Here is a 19,394-nt window from a genome sequence, read left to right as displayed (position 1 = left end):
GTTTTTACTAATATTTGTATTTCAATGTTGGAATAATTATCACTTATGCTATTTAATTTTTTTTATTCTCATAGTATAAACATATAAAGACATTACTTTTTATATGTAGGGCAATTTCCTAAGCTTTTTTTTTTTTTTTTTTTTTTTTTTAAAGAATACTTTCTCATACTCAAATTAGATAAGAAGATATAGCTCCTGGGAGAGGAGAGGCCAATTCTCTTTAGCAGTATTTAAAATACCTAGAATTTATATAAAATAAAGTAATCCCATAATATTTCCAAAGTAAATCCAACAATAGGTGAGGGACTTGCTTCTTGAGGTAGAGGGAAAATACTTTTAAGGGACAAAAGAATAAAAAAAAAAAAAAAGAGCTAAAACTACTGGTTAGGATAGAAGGGACAGTGCCAACTGAACACAGAAAAACGTGAAACTATCCAATCCTTTGTGGTTCTCTCTTTTCAAAAAAATGATCTTTGCATTGGAAGTGATTTAATTAAATTGATGAACAGGGAGCTGATACAGAACACAAAGAAAGAGGTAAATGAAAGAATATCTGGTTGTCCATGATGAATTAATGTCAACAGGCCTATATGAATCCTCAGAACGAGCCATGAGAGTGTTAAGCTGTTGTTAGTGATACTTGAAAGACCTTGGAAATTGGGAAATGTCCTTCCCAGTTTTCAAAACAGCAAAAAGGACACAGTCCACAAACTAGAGAGCAGTAAGCTTTACTTCCATTCCTGAGAAAGTTCTAGAATGAATCATTAAAGAGATATTGAACATCTCAAAAAGGAAGTAGTATTTACAGAGGGCCAATATAACTTCATCAAGAACAGGTCATGCCAGACTACTTCCTTTTTTGATAGGGATATTAAATTTGACCCAGAGGAAATTGTTGATAAAATTGACTTAGATTTTAGCAAAGCATTCATAAAGTGTCTCATGCTATTGTTGTGGAAAAGTGGTAAGAATATAGACTAGATAGTAAGAGAGATGGATTTTTGAAGCTGGTTAAATGGCTTGAGTTCAAATAATTATTTTTAATGGTTTTTAACAGAAATCATCTTGCAGGAAGACTCTAGATGAGTGTCAGTAATCTGTACTTAATCTTGTGCTGGTTGTCATTTTTATCAATAATTGGTATAAAGTATAGATGGAATGCCCCTTCAGTCTGTAGATAACACAAATCTGGGAAAGATTGGTTACTCATTATTAGTATCCAAAAAGTTACTGACAGGTTAGAACATAATAAGATGACATCCAGTAGGGAAAAAAAATTTAGTCTTACACTTGGATTAGAAAAAAACAAAAGTTTGCAAGAAAAGAATGAGATAGATAGGTATGGTGAGGTGGCAGTTTGTGTAAAATAGATATTGGGGTTTTAGTGAACTGCAACCTCTATGAGTCAGTAGGCTTACATGCTATCATTCTAGTATGCTTTGGAACTGCATTGGAATGCTATAGCTTCCATGAATAAGGAAGTGTTTGAAGGGACCTTAGAGACTATTAAGGTTAATCTGATTTTATATATGAAAAAACTGAGACAGATATTAGCACCTTACCCAAAGTCATACAGCTAGTAAACGTTTAAGGATATAATTTGAATTTAAATCGAATTCATTTCAGTTCTGGATGTTTCATTTTAACTAGGACATTGGTTACTGAGAAGAGTGATCAAATAATGAATGGTTTTGAGTTTACATCATTGCAAGATTGGTTAAAAGAATTTAGGAATTTATATAGGAAATGAGAAGTCTATCTTCAAGTATTTCATATGGAAAAGATGATGATCAATCTGTATAGCTGTCAACATGATACCTCTTCTCATCCCTTAAAGGTGATCTGTCAGCTAGTCTAACTTGCTGGCTTTCTGAATTAGACCTTGACTGAGGAGTGACTTAAGCAGATAGAAATTTGGGAGCATGATTGGAAGAAAATATAGTCTATGAGTGATGGAATTAGTAAAGACAGAGTGACAAAGGGGGGAAAAGCATAATTTCATTTGCCTGAAATGTAGCCTTTTAATGGGAATTCAAATTGTAGAAAGTCTTGAATCCCAGAATCAGGAACTTATTTTATAAGCAATGGATACTGAAGAAGATCTTTGAGTAGCAAAGTGACAAAATCATATTCATGCACTGGAAATAATATTAATGAAGTAATATAAAGGAAGGATTGAAGAAGGCTCCCTAATGGAAGCAGGAAGACCAGTTAGTAAACTATTATAGTTCTCTAGGCTGTAGACATAGGAAGAGAAAAGGAGTTGAAAGAGAACTGATCAGAGATAGAGTTTGCAGAGTTAAGATTTAACATATTCTGGCAACTGATTGAATATAGATGAGGGAAAAGGAAAAGAAACTTGGGAAACTTGACAGTAACACTGTTAGGAGAAACAGAGAAGTGGAGGATTTTTGAGATTAATTTAATTTTGTACATGAATTTGAGATGTTAGAGTTATTATATTCAGTACAAATTAAAGTATTGGACTGTCTCTGATAAAAAGTTAGATACTGATTTTGAAAGTTAGATAGAAATACTGATTTTGGAGGCAGCCAAAGTTATCAGAGTAGTTGAATTCACCAATAAGGAGAGACAAAAGAGGTTCAAGGTAGTGATCACCCTGATTTAAGAGGAAGAGAGAATGATGAGTTAACTAAGAAAACAAGGAGTCTTAAAGAAGGGAAAGAATCATGAATGATCAGTTTTGTGGAAAGCAAAAGAGAAAAGGTTTGTCAAGTATTTCTGAGGAAGAAATATTAAGAGAATGAGGATGGGGGAAAAAGGTAATAGGACTTAAAGATTTTTTTTAAGGTTATGATTATTATTAAAGATTACTGCAAAGAATTATTTCTGTTCATTGTTGGATGGAAGCCAGAAACACTTAAACGACTTAAGGATTAAGTAGATTGTGAAGTGACAACAAATGTAAACTATTATTATTTGTAGAAGTTTTTGGAGGAAAAAGTTAGAACAATCAGTCACTGGTCAAAGAAAAAATTGTTATTTTGTTTTAAAATAGAGGACATGAACATTTTTGTTAACTGAAGAAAGGAATGAAGCTGGTAGCAAAATAGACCCAAAAAGGGAAATGGATAAGAATGGTGAGAAGCTTAATAGAAGGTTTAGAATCAGTTTTATTCAATCTCAATAAGGTGATGGGATTCTTCTATTGTTGAGATGTCAGATATACAGTCAAGCAGCCTATATTCAGCCTACAACATTCTTTAGTGGGCCTAAATAAGATTAAAATGTAATTGGTAAATCTTTAATAAATGCAATTACAACAAAACATAGATGATGTTAATACCTGATTTTCTGCTCCTATAGGGACTTTAATATATGATTTAGTGGCTTCATTTCTATTTGAGTTTGTCACCACTGATTTATTTATTAGATGTTGCAGGGAATAGAGTTAGTGCTTGAAGGTTTAGAATAGCCATTGTGTGACATAGAAAACCAGAGGCTATAGGTTCAAATCTTAACTCTGCTTACTTCCCACATAGCTTCTCATAGCTTCAGTTCCCTCAGTTATAAAATAAGGGAGTTGGATTAGATGAGAGTTCCTCTCTAGCAAAAAACAATAACACTCCCCCACCTCCTTCTACAAACAAAAGAATAAAAGGATTACTAGATATCCAGGACAGCCCAATTGAAGTTGGGATAGATAGTGGAATTTTGCAGGAGATTCATTCCACTTGATTTCAGATCCACACAAGTATTTACACAAGTATCTACACAAGACAGCTTATGAGTTGCACAGCAGGAAAATGAGCAATAGGAATTATACTTGGCGCAAGAATATTGAGGTTGTCAAAAGAATTCAAATATGGAAAAAGGGAAGGTGTTGAAGTGCTAAGAATTTCAAGATTAAGCTGAGCAGAATTTGTATATTCAAAGAATGGGAAGAACTAAGGAATTTATTGAAGGTCAAGATGGCAGTTAAGTACCATCATAGAAAAGATAAGGGGAGTAGAAGAAGTGAAAGGAAAAAGATTATCAGACTAGAGAATTTTGGAAGTGGAACAGTTTTGAATGAGGATGAAGTCCAAAATTTGACTACATTTGTGAGTGGCTGAAGTAATAAAGGGTAGGCATCTTAGGAAATTAGAAAGATAATAATTTATCAAGATAGATATGTTGATTCCATCTTGGAGATCCTGAAAGTCATAAAGGAAACCAGAAGCCAGAACAAGGAGAATTAGGAAGAGAAGGTTGTGTTACAGAGTTCTGTAAGAAATGTAGAGAGGAAAGTTAACTCAATGGGAAGAGATGGATTGACTATAAAAATAATGGAGATTGAAAAGAAAGCTTATTAATAACAAATTGGAGTTCCAAATAGTGCATTGAAATGTCTAGCTGTAATGCCGGAGAAACTGATAGAGATTAGAGAGTTTTTAATATTTTATTAATTGGAGAGTTTAATTGACTGGACAGGACTCTTGTCTCAAAGTATCCAGTGATGAATGGGGGAATGACAAACCCTTTTATAGCTTTCAAACAAAGAAAAGAAGAGCGGGAAAAGTTCTTACAGAACCCGTTTGGTTCTGTCAGGATGGGGAGAGTAATAAAAGCCAGAGTCAGGATGTCAATTGAAGTATCCTGGATGATCTTATCTCTTTCTAGAGGGACAGTGTTACAAATTCTTTGAAGGCAGAGGGAGCTAGGAGCCAGGATGTCTGATCTGCTCCTCATCTCCCATTGACAATTTATAACCTTAGAGCAAATGGTCCTCAGTCTTAATGAACCAGGGGGGTTTTACAACTAAGGGGACTGAGGCAGAACAGTTAAGGAAACTGAGAAAGAACAATTCAGGGAAACTCAGTCAGGACAATAAGGGAAACTAGTGCAGGGAAACTGAGGTAGAACAGCTCAAGGAGACTGTGGCATAACACAGCCAGGAGATACTAGGTAGGGAACACAGTTAAGATGTATAGGGTTGAGAGAATGAAATAGAGGAAGAATTTGAAAGGAAATTAATAGCCAAAAAAATTGTGCCAAAGCGTGGCTAAAATATTAGGAAAAGAAGCTTGAGAGGGGAGCTATAAGAACATGTTAAGCACTTGCGAAGGGAATAGGGAGCTAGTAGAAATCGTACTGTTCATTAATTAATAAAGAGATTAAGTCAAATGTAGGACCTAGGCTTTCAAGAATTTGACATCTAGTGGAAGGAATCCAACAAGAATAAAAATCTCTATATTGGGTGGCTTGTATTAGAATTTCCGTTTGCTGCTGGCCATATTTGCATATGAAAGGCAGGAACTGGGAACTGAGGACTTCTGATAAATGCAAAGATATTCTAGAACTAACTCTTTGAATAAAGGGATGTAGTGCTGAAAGAGTCCTCAGTCCCTCAGACTCAAATAATTTTCATTATTTGTTGGAATACAGCCTCCTTCCCCCAGAGGTGGTTTGATAGGAATTTCAGATTGACAATCAGAAATTGGAGAATTAAAGAGGACTTTTAAGCATCAATTCATATAAATAGGACAGGTACTTGGATACTGCTGGCCATGAAGAAATTATTTCATAAGAGACTAAGCGCTTGTAGTTTCTAATTAGCTTGCTGATTTGTCTGTTCGAAAAGTGTATGGGTAAGTATGAACTCAGGATCTGACCAGACTCTCTCTATGCAGAACTAATTTTTTTTTTCCTAGTACAATGCCAAGTTTTATGAGAAGCTACCTTGCTCACTAAAAAAAATATAAACTGGCTTCTGAATATTAAATTCTTGTTTTTTCAAAGTTTTTTTTATTTTTAAAATATATGCAAAGATAATTTTTCCAACATTCACCCTTGCAAAACCTTGTGTTCCAAATTTTTTTTCTCCCTCCCTTTTACCCACCCCCTCCTTGAGATAGCAAGTAATCCAATATATATTAAACATGTGCATGATTGTTAAACTTTAAAAAAGAGGGAAATAATGGCAAAGTGAACTCTGTCTTAGTATGGAAAAGAGGTCATGCTTCAGTTGAACACTACAGCTGAGGCACAATAGAGGGCAGCAATGAAAATAGTCTAAGTAGAAAATAAAAGCAAAAAGAGTAAGGTAGAGGTTTGGGCGGGGGTGAGGGAACAGCTGGGATATAACAGGGAGCAGGGCCAATAAGAGAATAGATGCTGTGGTAACATCAGCAGAAAGCAGAGCCAAGATGGTGGAGTAAAGACAGGAACTTGTCTGACCTCTCTTCCAACTGCTCCAAATTCCTTTAAATAATGATTCTAAACAAATTTTAGAGCATCAGAACACGCAAAAAGATGAAGTAGAACATTTTCCAGCCAAAAACAACTTAGGACATCAGGAAAGATCTGTGGCACCAGGATGGGGGTCCAATATGCAGGAAATGCAAGTGCAGCCCCAGTTGCAGGCCCAGTTCTGGCCCTAGCCCGGCAAAGCAGGAATGGACGTAGGGACCTCTGAATCAGTGCCAATACTGGTGGCTTCCAGACCTCTTAGCCCAGAGACACCAAAGAGGACTTGGAAGGTTTGTGGTAACAGAATGGAAGTCCAGTGTGCAATCCCAGTTCAAGCCACACCAGTGCAGCCCCAGTCCTGGTGCCACTAAAGCAGGACCTCTAAATCTGCAGCAGCACTGATGATTTCTAGACGTCTCAGCCTAGAGACACATCAAAGATGACTTGTAGGGGCAATAGAAAAGGATTATTAGTGGGGTAAGAGGGCCTTGGGAAATGGGCATGGGCACCTGACTGCTTCTGAAAGTCTCACCTCACAGGATATCTCTTTATTAGCAGTGAGGAAAGACTCAGTTGCTTTAGCACACTAGATCTCACAGCTACAGTAGGGCAGGGATTCTCCTAACAGTTTCAGGACAGAAAAAAAGGCTTATGATCATATTCCTATAAAGATCTCTGAAAATAATAGCTTCATAAAGTTCTTGAAGCCTGGGACAGTACATATTCCACCTTGGAAATAGAGCCCTAATTTAACAAAGTTAAAGCCTGGTAATAGGCAAGCAATAGAAAAAATTTCTTTCCATAGAAAGTTACTGTGGTGATAAAGAAGTTCAAAACACTCAGAAGAAGATAACAAAGTCAAAGCTTCTACATCCAAAGCCTCCAAGAAAAATAAGAATTTTTCTCAGGCTATGGAAGAACTCAAAAGGGGATTTTGAAAACCAAGTAAGAAAGATAGAGGAAAAATTAGGAAGAGAATTTAGAATGGTACAAAAGGAAACACAAAAAAAAAAAGCTAATGAGAAGAATGCCTTAAAAAGCAATTTTGATTGGCCAAATGGGAAAAGGCGATACAAAAATTCACTGAGAAAAAATAATTCCTTAAAAATTAGAATTGAGCAAATGAAAGCTAATGACTTTACGAAAAATCAAGCTACAATAAAGCAAAATGGAAAAAAAAGGAAAAAAAAATGATACCTCATTGGAAAAACAATTAACTTGGAAAATCGATCCAGAAGAGATAATTCTTTTATAATGGTAGTTTTTTTTTTTTTTTTTTTTTAATGCAAATACAAAGATACTTTTCAACATTCATTTGAAAAACCTTGTGTTCCAATTTTTTTCTCCCTCCCTACTTCCCCTTTCCCTCAACAGTAAGTAATCCAATATAGGTTAAATACGTGCAATTCTTCTAAACACATCTCTGCATTTATCATGTTGTACAAGAAAAACTGGATCAAGGGGGAAGGGGAAATGAAAAAGAAAAAAACAAACAAACAAGAACAACAAAAGGTGAAAATATCTATGGTGCGATCCAGATTCAATCCCCATAATCCTCTATCTGGATATGGATGGCTCTCTCCATCATAAATCTATTGGAATTGGCCTGAATCACCACTTTGTTGAAAAGAGACAAGTCCATAACAGTTGATCATCATATAATCTTTTGTTGCTATGTACAATGTTCTCTTGGTTCTACTCACTTCACTTAGCATCAGTTCATGTAGTCTTCAGGAGAAATAATTTCAAAGCTATTAGTCTATCTGAAAGATATGATCAAAAAAAAAAGAGCTTGGGTATCATTTTACAAGAAATTATCAAGGATAATTTGATATTGTGCTGATATTCTAGAACCAGAGAATAAAATAGAAATTGAAAAAAATCCACCAATTACCTCCTGAAAGAGATAACAAATGATCTAGATATCCCAGGCATATTACAGCCAAAATCCAGAACTCCTAGATCAAGGAGAAAATATTGCAAACATTTAGAAAGAAATAATTTAAGTATAGTGGAGCCACAGTCAGGATAACACAGGATTTAGCAGCTTCTACATTAAAAATGGAGATCTTGGAATATGATATTTTGGAGCTGAGATTACAACCAAGAATCTGAGCTAGCCTGCAAGTGTATGTACTTAAGACAGATTAATTTCCAGCCCAGGACCTTTCTTCAGATCTTCTCAGGTTGTATCAGGAAGACCCCAGTTCTGCCCCAAGTATTCCTGATTTTTCAAGAATCTATGTTGGTCCTGAGGTGTGAATTTGTTCTATTTGTGTGGGAAATTGGGATAGCTTGAACTTTACCAACCTCCTCCACTATCTTCGCAGAATTCTCCCCCCCTAAATCATGTTTATAACACACTCTTTTCAGGACAAAAATTGGAAATTGAGGGGGGATGCCCATCAATTGGCGAATAGCTGAATAAATTGTGGTTTGTGATTATGATAGAATATTATTGTTCTATGGGAAATGATGAGCAAGATCTCTCAGAAAGTCTTTCATGAACTCAAGCTAAGTGAAATGTACTATATACAAAGTAATAGCAATATTCTGGGATAATCAGTTGTAAATGACTTTGCTATTCTTAGCAGTTCAATGATCCAAACTACTCTGACGAACTGATGATGAAAATCTTATCCATATACAGAGAAGGAACTGATTGTGTCTGAATACATATTGAAGCATTCTATCTGTCTGTCTCTCTGTCTCTCTCCCCACCCACCCCTGACTTTATTTTTCTTGTGGCTTTTTCTTTTTTTGTGAGAGAGATCTATGTGTTTTTTTTTTCCCTACAACATAACTTTTATAAGGGGAGGGGGCAGGGAGAAGGTCTCTCCTAGCTGTCAATCTTTAGCTCTTATGGCTAGTGTATATATACATGCTCATACTCTGCAATGCTCTTTTTATTGCTTCTAAATAACTTGTATTTGAGCCAACATATTTTATGAGTAGAATTTTATTCATTACTATTTTCAATTAAAAATAAAAGAAAAATTTACCTTTTTTGATAGCTTTGAAGTCACAGAAAAAAACAAACAAACTAATTTTATTTATTTATTTTGCTGAGGCAGTTGGGGTTAAGTGACTTGCCCAGGGTCACACAGCTAGGAAGTGTTAAGTGTCTGAGATTAGATTTGAACTCAGGACCTCCTGATTTCAGGGTTAGTATTCTATCTACTGTGCCACCTAGCTGCCCCAAAAACTAATGTTTGCTTGTGGAAAAAATATCTGTTAATATCATTGATTAAAACAAAACAAAACAGTGTTTTGTTTTGTTCTGGAATCTATTTATGGAGCTATTAAGCAACTTAAGATCACCATAGAGAAGGCAAGATATGTATATTACCTTTTAAATGAATCTGTGAACTTCCTTCTGGCAGTATTTCTCCCTCATCTAATCATGTAGTACTTTAAATTCTTTTATACTCTTGCATATGTTCTAATTTACATGTATTTGTATATGTTTCTTATTGTATTGTGACCTTCTCAAGGATAATAAGCATGTCTCATATGTCTTTCTTTCCCTTTTCTTCATCCCTCTCTTCAGCACTTAGCACATAGAACCTTGTAACTACTTAGGTTTAATAAATGTGTAGGTCAATAAATGTATTATAGACATGACGTTGTATCAGTTTATCTACATGTTTTAATTAGAACAATTAAGCCTTTGTAAGCCTTTGCTTTACAAGTTTTTCTGCATTAGATAATTGTTTTGAGATTTTTTTTTTCTGAGGCAAGTGACTTGCCCAGGGTCACACAGCTAGGAAGTGTTAAATCTGAGACCAGATTTGAACTCGGGTCCTCCTGAATTCAGGGCTGGTGCTCTATCCACTGCGCCACCTAGCTGCCCCATTTTGAGATATTTTAATAGGAGGAATAATACACTTTTTTCCCCCAAAGAAATTTGGTGACACTTTTGTATATTAAGTAGTCCTTAGAAACATTATTTTTTCATATATAAAATGATGATGAAAAAGTGTCATTTACTATCAGCTCATTATTTTATACAACATACTGCATATCAACCCAATCAGTTTAATAGTTCACACTTATTTGTAACACTTTAAGATTTACAGAGAGGGGCAAGTAGGAGGCTCAGTGGATAGAGAAGCCAACCCTGAAGTCAGGAAGACCTGAGTTCAAATGTGGTCTCAATTGCCTGGGGGAGGAGAAGATTTACAGAGAACTTTATACTTATCAAATGTGTAGTTTGACTACATTAAACTATCCTAATAAAGTGTAGGTTTTTAATTAACTGTAATCCTATTTGTATGTAAATTATTTTTTATGTCATTTTAGGATTCACAATTGGTAATAGAAGCCTACAAATCAGGGTTTGAACCTCCTGGAGATATTGAATTTGAGGATTATGCACAACCAATGAAGCGAACTATATCTGAAACTAGTCTTTCAAATTCCAGAGGAGATAGCAAAACAGAGCTCAAATTTGCTAGCAAGTCTAAGGGAAAATTGTGGCCCTTCATCAAAAAAAATAAGGTACTACTGGTTTGAACTCTTGGGGGTTTCAATGACTCTGTTGTATTATGATCTTTTCAACTAAGATTTTTAAATGTTAAATTTCAGAACACAAAAAAAGGATGTTATCTTATAACTTTCTATTTATCTTTAAAAAGAAGGTTTCTGAATTGTATTGTTTTTAATTATATTGGATGGTTATGTCTTTGTCATGGCCATTTGTTTATAACTCAGATGTCACACATTATGTCACACATACTAACAAACTGATTACTCTGGGCAGCTTTACTTCACTATATTCACATTTCTAAATTTTTGAAAGCTGTGTTAACCTGGTTTGGAAAAGGGAATTCTAAATAAATCTTCCATAATACTTTTATTGAAGCTTTATCATTCATTAACTCACTTTTGAACTCATGTTAACTTGTATCTGTGGAAACTTTTTTTTTTTTTTTTTTTTTTTTTTTTAAGTTTTGACACTGGGATACAATAACATGCCAGCATTAACTTGGGGTTGTAAAATATGATCAAGGCATTGCTTCTGCTTTGTACTTCAGATAGTTATAATAGAGTGATTTTGAGTCCTCAGATAGATCTTCCATTGATTTGTGTAAGTTCAGGTTGCTGAACACTATTTCTTTTTTGACTTATCCATAGAACTAGTAAAGAATAACTTATTGAACTACAGTTTGCATGTATAAATCTGCATGAGCTTTTTATCAACTATTTCTTGCTGTTCTTTCTGTTGCATTACTTACTAAACCTTCACTTTTTATCATCTTGTTTTAACGCATTTTACACGTTTTCTTTTGGACCATGGCATAAATATTTAATTGTTTGTGTTTTAATTGCTTTGTACTTCAAATATTATTTGATGCTTATTTTTGTTTTGTGTCTTCTTGTTTCTGGTTTTTACTCTCTCACTGCTCCATCTCTTATACGTAGCTTATGTCCCTTTTAACATCCCCCCATCAGCCTCCCCCTCCTCCCCCTGCCTCTGCCTCACCCTCTGCTGTTCCCAACGGCCCCCAGTCTCCCAAGCAGCAAAAGGAACCCCTCTCCCATCGCTTCAACGAGTTCATGACCTCCAAACCCAAAATCCACTGCTTCAGGAGTCTAAAGCGTGGGGTAAGTTCTGCTCTAGATAGCTGTCTCTCTTGCGCGGGAGCACTTTTGTTGCATATTCTGTTCTCTGTATCTGATTTTGTTTGTGAATGACTATTGTGTTTCATGATAGCCTCAAAAAATTAGGAGAGAAAGAAGAATCTATAATCACTTGTGATGAAGAATTTCACAGTGAAACCCCAGAACACATGCTTGTGTAATTTAGTACATGGAGGAATGCTTTTCCTACTTTTTGCCAAAAGTGTATAAGACTTTAATGCTTCATCTTGATCTTTACTAAATAGATGAACTTAGATGTAGTTTTTACAAAGTAGAATGTCACAATAGAATAGTAAAATAATTATTTAATTCATTCTGGTTATATTTTCACTTGTCTGTTCACTTTATAATTCATTAAGCATCTTCTATGAGTGAATCATGTTTAGAACAAGTTATTGCCATGTACAGTCCAGGATTTTAGAGAATTACCATAAATCACTTTGGAGCAAATAGCTATTTAGGACAATTTATTAAGGAATGATAGTATACCTATTAGAAAAGGATAAACAAAGGACTCATCTTTAAAAGGGAGAAAAGGAGAACTGCCTTGAATTATATAATCAATAGAACTTCAGAGTGGAATATCTAAAGAATCAAATCATAGCACTTGTAACACTGACTACATACATGACATGACTATATCCTATCTTTAGTTACATGGTTAATCCCCAAATTGGATATTAATCTGATCCCTCAATAATTAGTGTTATAAAATATCAGTCCTTTAGGGAGAATAGATTTCTATACTTTCCTCATAATTAAACACAACTGTTATCAGGAAGAAGTTTTATTATCACCAGTGATTTGTTCATTGTGAATAGGTGATGAAATACCTTAATACAGGTACACAGGATTGAGACAGAGTAAGACATTCTTTAATGCTTAGATTAGTTAATTTCCTAGTAAATGATTAAAAGTCACATCTTTATAAAGACAAAGTACCTTTCATCTGAAAATTTCAAAATGGTTTTTCTTTATTGTGTAGTGAACAGTACTTGGACAATATATTTGTGGACCTAAGTACTAAAAGACATGTGTCATTTAACATAATGTAATAAATTAAGAAACTGAAATATAATAATTTTCTCAGGGATCTCAAGGGCACAATTTAGGATGTGGAATTTGACTCTAATGATTACATTGTATTCCATAGTTAAACATTTGTGAAAAGGCAACAGACCCCTGGTTTACGCCAGGTTTCATATTTTCTGTCTTCCTTTCCTCCCTATCACTTGTTTCTCAACTTCCTTGTCATAAAAGAAATGCAAATATCTCATCACAATGCTTTTGTTAGATTGCTCAGATTTGATATTTGCTTTCCCTTCAATGTAAATCATATACATTTTTTTAAAAGCCAGTTCCTGAGTTTGATAAGTATTATGATTTTTGTATTTGCTTTTAATAATATGTTGTATTTTTATGCTTTCATACTATTTCTTAAATTATACAACATACTGCCTTTCCTCCATTAGACATGCACAACCCATTGGACTTAATTAAATGCATTTGGTTTATGTGCCATGATTTTCTTTGAATGTCAAATAAAAGTTCAAAAAGCCTAAATTTTATTAAAATATAAGAAAATGATGCCTAGAAAATATTATAATCATCAAAATCAAATATAACTTTATAAAGAAAAAGGAGAATAATTTTGCTTTCATTTTATTAAGGCAGCATTTTAATAATGTTAATCTTACTAAGATTTGTTTAAAAAACAAAACAAAATACTTCAATTTAGTTTTAGTATTTCTTAATTACTTAGTCTTAAAGACTTAATAGTCTTTTTTTATGACCTGAATTTGATAATCATTTGACTTCCTTAATTTTGAGAGAAAAATCATTTATATGGAAAAATCATCCTAGGCAAATGATAAATTCATGATTTCAAGTTTTTTTTTCAGATATTTTCAGAATCACTTAAGAGACTTGTTAGTCTATGCATTTAAAGAGACTTGTTAGTCTATGCATTTATTTTACACTGAAGTCCAGAGAGATTGTGTGATTTTTGTTAAGATCCAGAGAAAGTGGAATTCTGACCTCAATTTAGTGTTATTGTATGGTTTCAGTTTTAACACTAGAGTATAAAATTCTTCGCAAACACTTGTAAAACAACTGATTTCTTAAATATTTTAATAAATAAAATCAGGGAGTTGTGTGTTTAGGGTTTTTTGTGTATATATGTATATATATATAAACATATATATATGTATTTGTGGGTTTTTTAATTGGGAGCTGTTAATGCTATGCTAAATGAAGTTTATTTCATTAAACATATTTTGTTGATCTGACCAACTTTATTTGCACATAAAATGTGATACTTGGAAGTCTTTTCATTGCTGTATCCCCTAAACATTAGTCAATATTATTTGGTCTTTATGCAAAAGATTAAATCAAAGTAAGACTAGATAGGATGTTTTTTTTTACTCTCATTGTTATGGGACTACATTGTTCTTTACCTGTTATAAATTAAGATTTATTTTTCTGGTTTGAATAAATGAGGGGTTTTTTTAACCTTAAAATTCTCTTTAATAAAAATTTTCATTGTTGCTCTTAATATTTCAAAGATATTTACCAAATGCTGTCAGAGATTTTTTTCCTTACCGTAGAACCAAATAAATGAGTTATCAAGTTGGTTTCCACTTATCCCCTTTTAACAAATGTATATTTTCTCTTGCTGATTCATCGGCAGACTCAATCTTTCTCTTTTCACAAAGAACTTATGAAGAGGACTATAGGGAAACCTACCTATGCCATTGAGGCTAGGGAATATGTTGTAAGTTTTCATGTGATGATTGAACAGCCACTAACCCCATTTACTAGGCAACTACCAGGGAGCCCAAAATCCATCATGGAAATAACTTGATTAACTGCTTACAATGTGAAATGGCAGCAGAGGTCACTTGGAGGGTCTTTATATTTGAGCATGTAAAAGAGAAATAAAGTAAATTGCATTATAATGAATTTAATCATTTTGTTGGTAACTTCACTTAGGAACTTATAATAAACAAAAGTTTTTAGCCACTGCAGTATTCTCCTGTTCCTTTTTAAGTTTTTTTCAGTTCTGGTTTTAAGGGAGCTATTTAGTAGAATTATAACCATCTTACAAAAGCACACATTGCCTGTACTTGGACTTATTCTCATTCTCTTTGGCTTTTAATTGACCAGCTTAATTTCATAGAACTAGAGCATCATCACAAAGACCCTCAATGTGACAGAAACTCAATGCCATTCACTTTTATTGCCTTTTTTTATGATACATCCAGTGCAAATATGTTATATTCATAAATAATAACTAGTAAAAGAAATCATTGAGAAAACAAAATACCTCATGAAGCATGAAAAAGTAATTGGCAGAACAAAATTTGAAATTTTAATTTTAAACCTTGGTTTACTTTTATCCCCTATTTTTGTAAATGAGGTTAGTGTCTATGCCTGTCCAATAACACATGGATCACTGGCTTCATGTTCTCTCATGTGTTATTGATGCTTTGTGGCTCCCCAGGCTCTTCTTTGTTGTCTCTAGGTTAGTACAGTGTCTTACAGGCAGTTTTCTGTTCTTCCTTCCTCTAGTAATGTAAATAGAAAGACTTTAGAATATTCTTTTAGCAAGCAAGAATAATTTTCTAACAATAAATTAAGCAATTGGTGAGTTCACCATTTCAAACTAATAACAAATTTCTGTTTGCTTAAATGGTAATTTAATTATAATTGTTTAAATGTGGGTTGGAAGACCTTAGGCTATGAATAGTATTCATATTTCACAACAGAAATCCTAGAATTTGCCTTTAAATTCAAACATTTAATTATCTCTGTTGGATTTTTAAATGGTTGTTTTATTTTTTTAAAGAGACCTTAACATACATATTATTAAAATTAGTTGTCCTTAAAATATATGAAAGCTTGAGATTTCTATTGTCCTATCATTTATTTAATATACAGGAAAAAGTTAGTTTGATTATCAATATCTTAAATTAGAAGTATTTATATAGATTCTAGTGCATGTAGCATACTTTTATGTATTAAAGTATACCTGCTTAATAGGTCAGTATTTAGGAATTCTTACGCTGTGCACCATAAGTGTTGTTGTATGTAAAAAGAACTCAACTTGTATTGAATATATCTATGCTAAAGTTCACAGGAATGCTAAAAGCACTTCATTTCAACTCTTTAGCTCAGAACTATCATAGCAGTTCCTTTTTCTCAATACATTTTAATGCATTTTTCTTTCAAAAATTTGATCCTTTTCCTCCTCTCTGAATGCCTTTTTCTCTATTTCTCTTTCTAATTAATGAAAGTTATCTTTTATTTACTAGCATATTACATTTTAAAATTTTTAACTGGAGGAAAATATAATGTGGTGTATCTTGTTAGATTTCATAAAAGCAATTCATTTCTTGAAGTTTATATCACATTATAATTTTATATTTTTTCTTATAAGACATTCAGAAATGTCATTTGATTTGGTTACTTGTATCTGTTTTTACATCTTCATAAAGATTAAATGTTAAGTCAAAAAGATTGGTTATTAAAAGAGGATCTTAAAATTTTCTAGCTTACTCAGGAAAAAATTGATAACTTTTTCTTAGCTGTGAAGAATTAGATGTTTTATTTAGAGCCAATCAAGATAAATTCAGAAATATTGATAATCATTTTATAAAGAAATATTCAACTTTTCATAACAAAGAGAACCTAAAATTTTAAAATCTGAACTGTAAAAAATGACCTTCAGTAAAACACTGTGTTTTAAGGACTTATCTTTCTCATTTTTTTATCTCCTTAAAAAGGTGAAGTATTAGTGCTTTGTGACTTCTAGTTATGATTTGTGCCTTTTGAGGCTCTTATTACAAATGTGTATGTTTGATTCAAGTTTTACTATTTGTATCATTTTAAATTATGCATGTCAGTTCTTGTTTGATATAAATTCTTTTTTTTTCTTTTTTTGACAATTAACATAAAAAAGTGATTTTTAAATTTAAAATACTGCCTCCCTACCCAAGATCATCTTTCATATCTTAGTGAATTACATTAAAATAGTTTTTTCCTTCCTAGTTTTGAGACTTTTCAATTTTTTTTTACTCTCTTCTTTTGATTAGTGTCCTTAATTTAACAATACTGTTAGGTAAGGATACATATTATGACAGTAGGTATTATTAAGATAATCGTTTTTTATAGCTAAAACACTTAACTATCCAAAGGAGAATCTCTTATATATTCACAATGTCTATATCTTATTTATATAGATATAGATCTATATCATCTATAAGAACTATTCCTACAGCAGCATCCTTTAGTAACTTATAAAATGTTGATATATTTAAAAATACTAAAGAGAGGCTACTCAATGAAAAAAAAATTATACTGAAACCCAGGTAGGAAGGGAAGATAATTTGTTTTCTGCAAGCATAATAATCAGAGGCTCCTTGCTCAAAGAGTTGATGTTCAATTGTAAATAGAGGTTCATGGGGGAAAAGAATAAGCATTTATACAATGCTTACTATGTGCCAGGCATTGCACATTTTTTTTTAACAAATATTATCTTTATTTGATATTCCCAGCAAGACAGAGGTGCTGTTAGCATCATTTTATAGTTAGTAAACTAAAGTAAATAAAGATTACATAGCTTGCCCCAAGTCATAGAACTAATATCTTAGGTTAGACTTAAACTCTAACTTAGGTTAGACTCCAAGCCCAGTGCTATATCCAGAATACTACCTCATGTTTGCCTGATGTAATGATTGCCTCAAGGCAATCATATAAATTTTAGAGAAACTCTCACATAGCTGAAGGTTGCCATCCTATTTCATTTTTCCTTTCAGTTTGATTTTTTTTTTTTTTTTGAGGCAATCAGCTTTAAGTGACATAAGTGATTTACTAGACACAGCTAGTAAATGAATGAGACTGGATTTGAACTCAGGTTTTCCTGACACTATAACTGCTGCTCTATCTACTGTACTGCCTAACTGCCCCACTTTCAGTTTAATTTGAAGAATTTTTTTCTTGCCTGGACATTCTCTGTCCCTGGTGAAAAATGTGTCATGCTCAAAAGTGGTTTCTTTTGAGTCATGAATGATACAAGTGTTTTAAGCTAGATGGGACTCTACTTGAGAAATTTGGTGAATAAATAAATGACAACCTGATGATTATCACTGATAATAATTGATTCACTAAGTATTTAATGAATTTCATGCTGCATAATGATCATGAGTCACATTGTACTGATATTAGCAATAAAAAATTATAAGCACAAATTTCATTCGTTTCCATTTTCACTTGCTCTAAACAGCATGATAGTTAAAGAAACCCTCAGTAAGGGTTTGCCCCTCTTGTGAACTTTTGCACAGATTTGCCACAAATCATTTTCATTAACTTACAGGTGAATGTATGTGTTATATTATAATAGCAGAGTTGACAGAGTTCCTCTTCTATTGATATGCTCTTGTTTTTTTCTCTTTTTTTTCCTGTATCCCTTCAATTTTTACATGAAGCTTTCTCTCAAGCTGGTAAGCACAATTATACAATGCATGTCCTCTATTTAATCACAGTTTTCTTTTATGTTTCATATGTGTGCTATACCACTTGCAACATCTCTGTGAAATTAACTATCTGAACTGTGTGATTTGTATGATTTTGTTCTTGTTCCCTTATTAAATAGCTTTGGGTATGCAATTCTGAAATCTAATAGAAGTGATTTTAATTCAATCTTTTAAAAATAACTCCATTTTCACTTTTTCTCTCTTAATAATCTGGTATTTTAAAAGGGTAACAAAATTTGACCAATTATTTACATAAATTTTATGTATATGTATATGTGTGTATCTACAATACATGTACACACACATTCTTTTAAAATTTCTACACAATCTCTGCCATCCTAGTGGATTAAAAATAAGTGTTTTAAACCATTGGTACTCAGACTTTCCGGTATAATGGACAGAGGTAAAAGACAGAAATTGGGAAAATAAGAAGAATATTTGGAATATAGGAATCAGATTGTAGAGATCATCCAAATGTAAGGTAGAAAAACTGATGGATGGGTAGGTTCTGCATGGCTTGTTTCACTGGGTCATAAAATAATTTTCTGGGAAGTGAAAGAGACTCTTACTTAAATAGAACTTTGCATTTCCATGGTGGTTGGGTTGGTTTTTTTTTGCCTTTATTTTATAAGTCTAAATTGTGTGATCAAAATTAACTTAATCATCATATTTGTTAAAGAAAAAACAAGCTTTTAACAAAAATTAACACATTTATGAAAAAAAGATATAAAGGATATGTCTATTATTATGGCCATTATTTGAAACAATTGACAATAATTAATAAAGCTTTAAGAAACAGATTAGTTTCTATGGTTTATGCTATGGGCTTTGTAATTAGAGCATGGTATTTATAGGCTCTTTTTAAAAAAATATGTTTTCATGTTTCTTGGATAAGTGATTTAAGTCTAAAGAAAAACAATTTCTGAGCTTAGGAAAATTGGAAAGTTCTCTTGACTTATGTGATGAAGATAAACTTTATACCATAGATCTCAAGAAGTAAACATACCCCCTGTACAAGTTGCCTTT

General features: G+C 32.9%; 1 protein-coding gene across 14 annotated transcripts in view; it reads left to right on the top strand.

Moving 5' to 3' along the window:
• The window catches only part of FNBP1 (formin binding protein 1), a 185,031-nt gene that overhangs the window by 145,536 nt on the left and 20,101 nt on the right, over window positions 1–19,394 (top strand). For 6 of the 14 annotated variants that reach the window (XM_074293852.1, XM_074293863.1, XM_074293849.1 and 3 more), the window contains 3 exons: window positions 10,495–10,692; window positions 11,617–11,799; window positions 18,321–18,335. In XM_074293852.1, coding sequence (XP_074149953.1) covers window positions 10,495–10,692; window positions 11,617–11,799; window positions 18,321–18,335 — 396 coding nt within the window. The remainder of the gene's footprint in view (window positions 1–10,494; window positions 10,693–11,616; window positions 11,800–18,320; window positions 18,336–19,394) is intronic. The other 8 variants (XM_074293855.1, XM_074293856.1, XM_074293857.1 and 5 more) reach the window with 4 other exon arrangements.

The sequence above is a fragment of the Sminthopsis crassicaudata genome, chromosome 2 (genome assembly GCF_048593235.1).
Source record: "Sminthopsis crassicaudata isolate SCR6 chromosome 2, ASM4859323v1, whole genome shotgun sequence".
Lineage (NCBI taxonomy): Eukaryota > Metazoa > Chordata > Mammalia > Dasyuromorphia > Dasyuridae > Sminthopsis > Sminthopsis crassicaudata.
The sequence above is the reverse complement of the archived record's forward strand: the minus strand, read 5'-3'. Positions and strand labels throughout refer to the sequence as shown.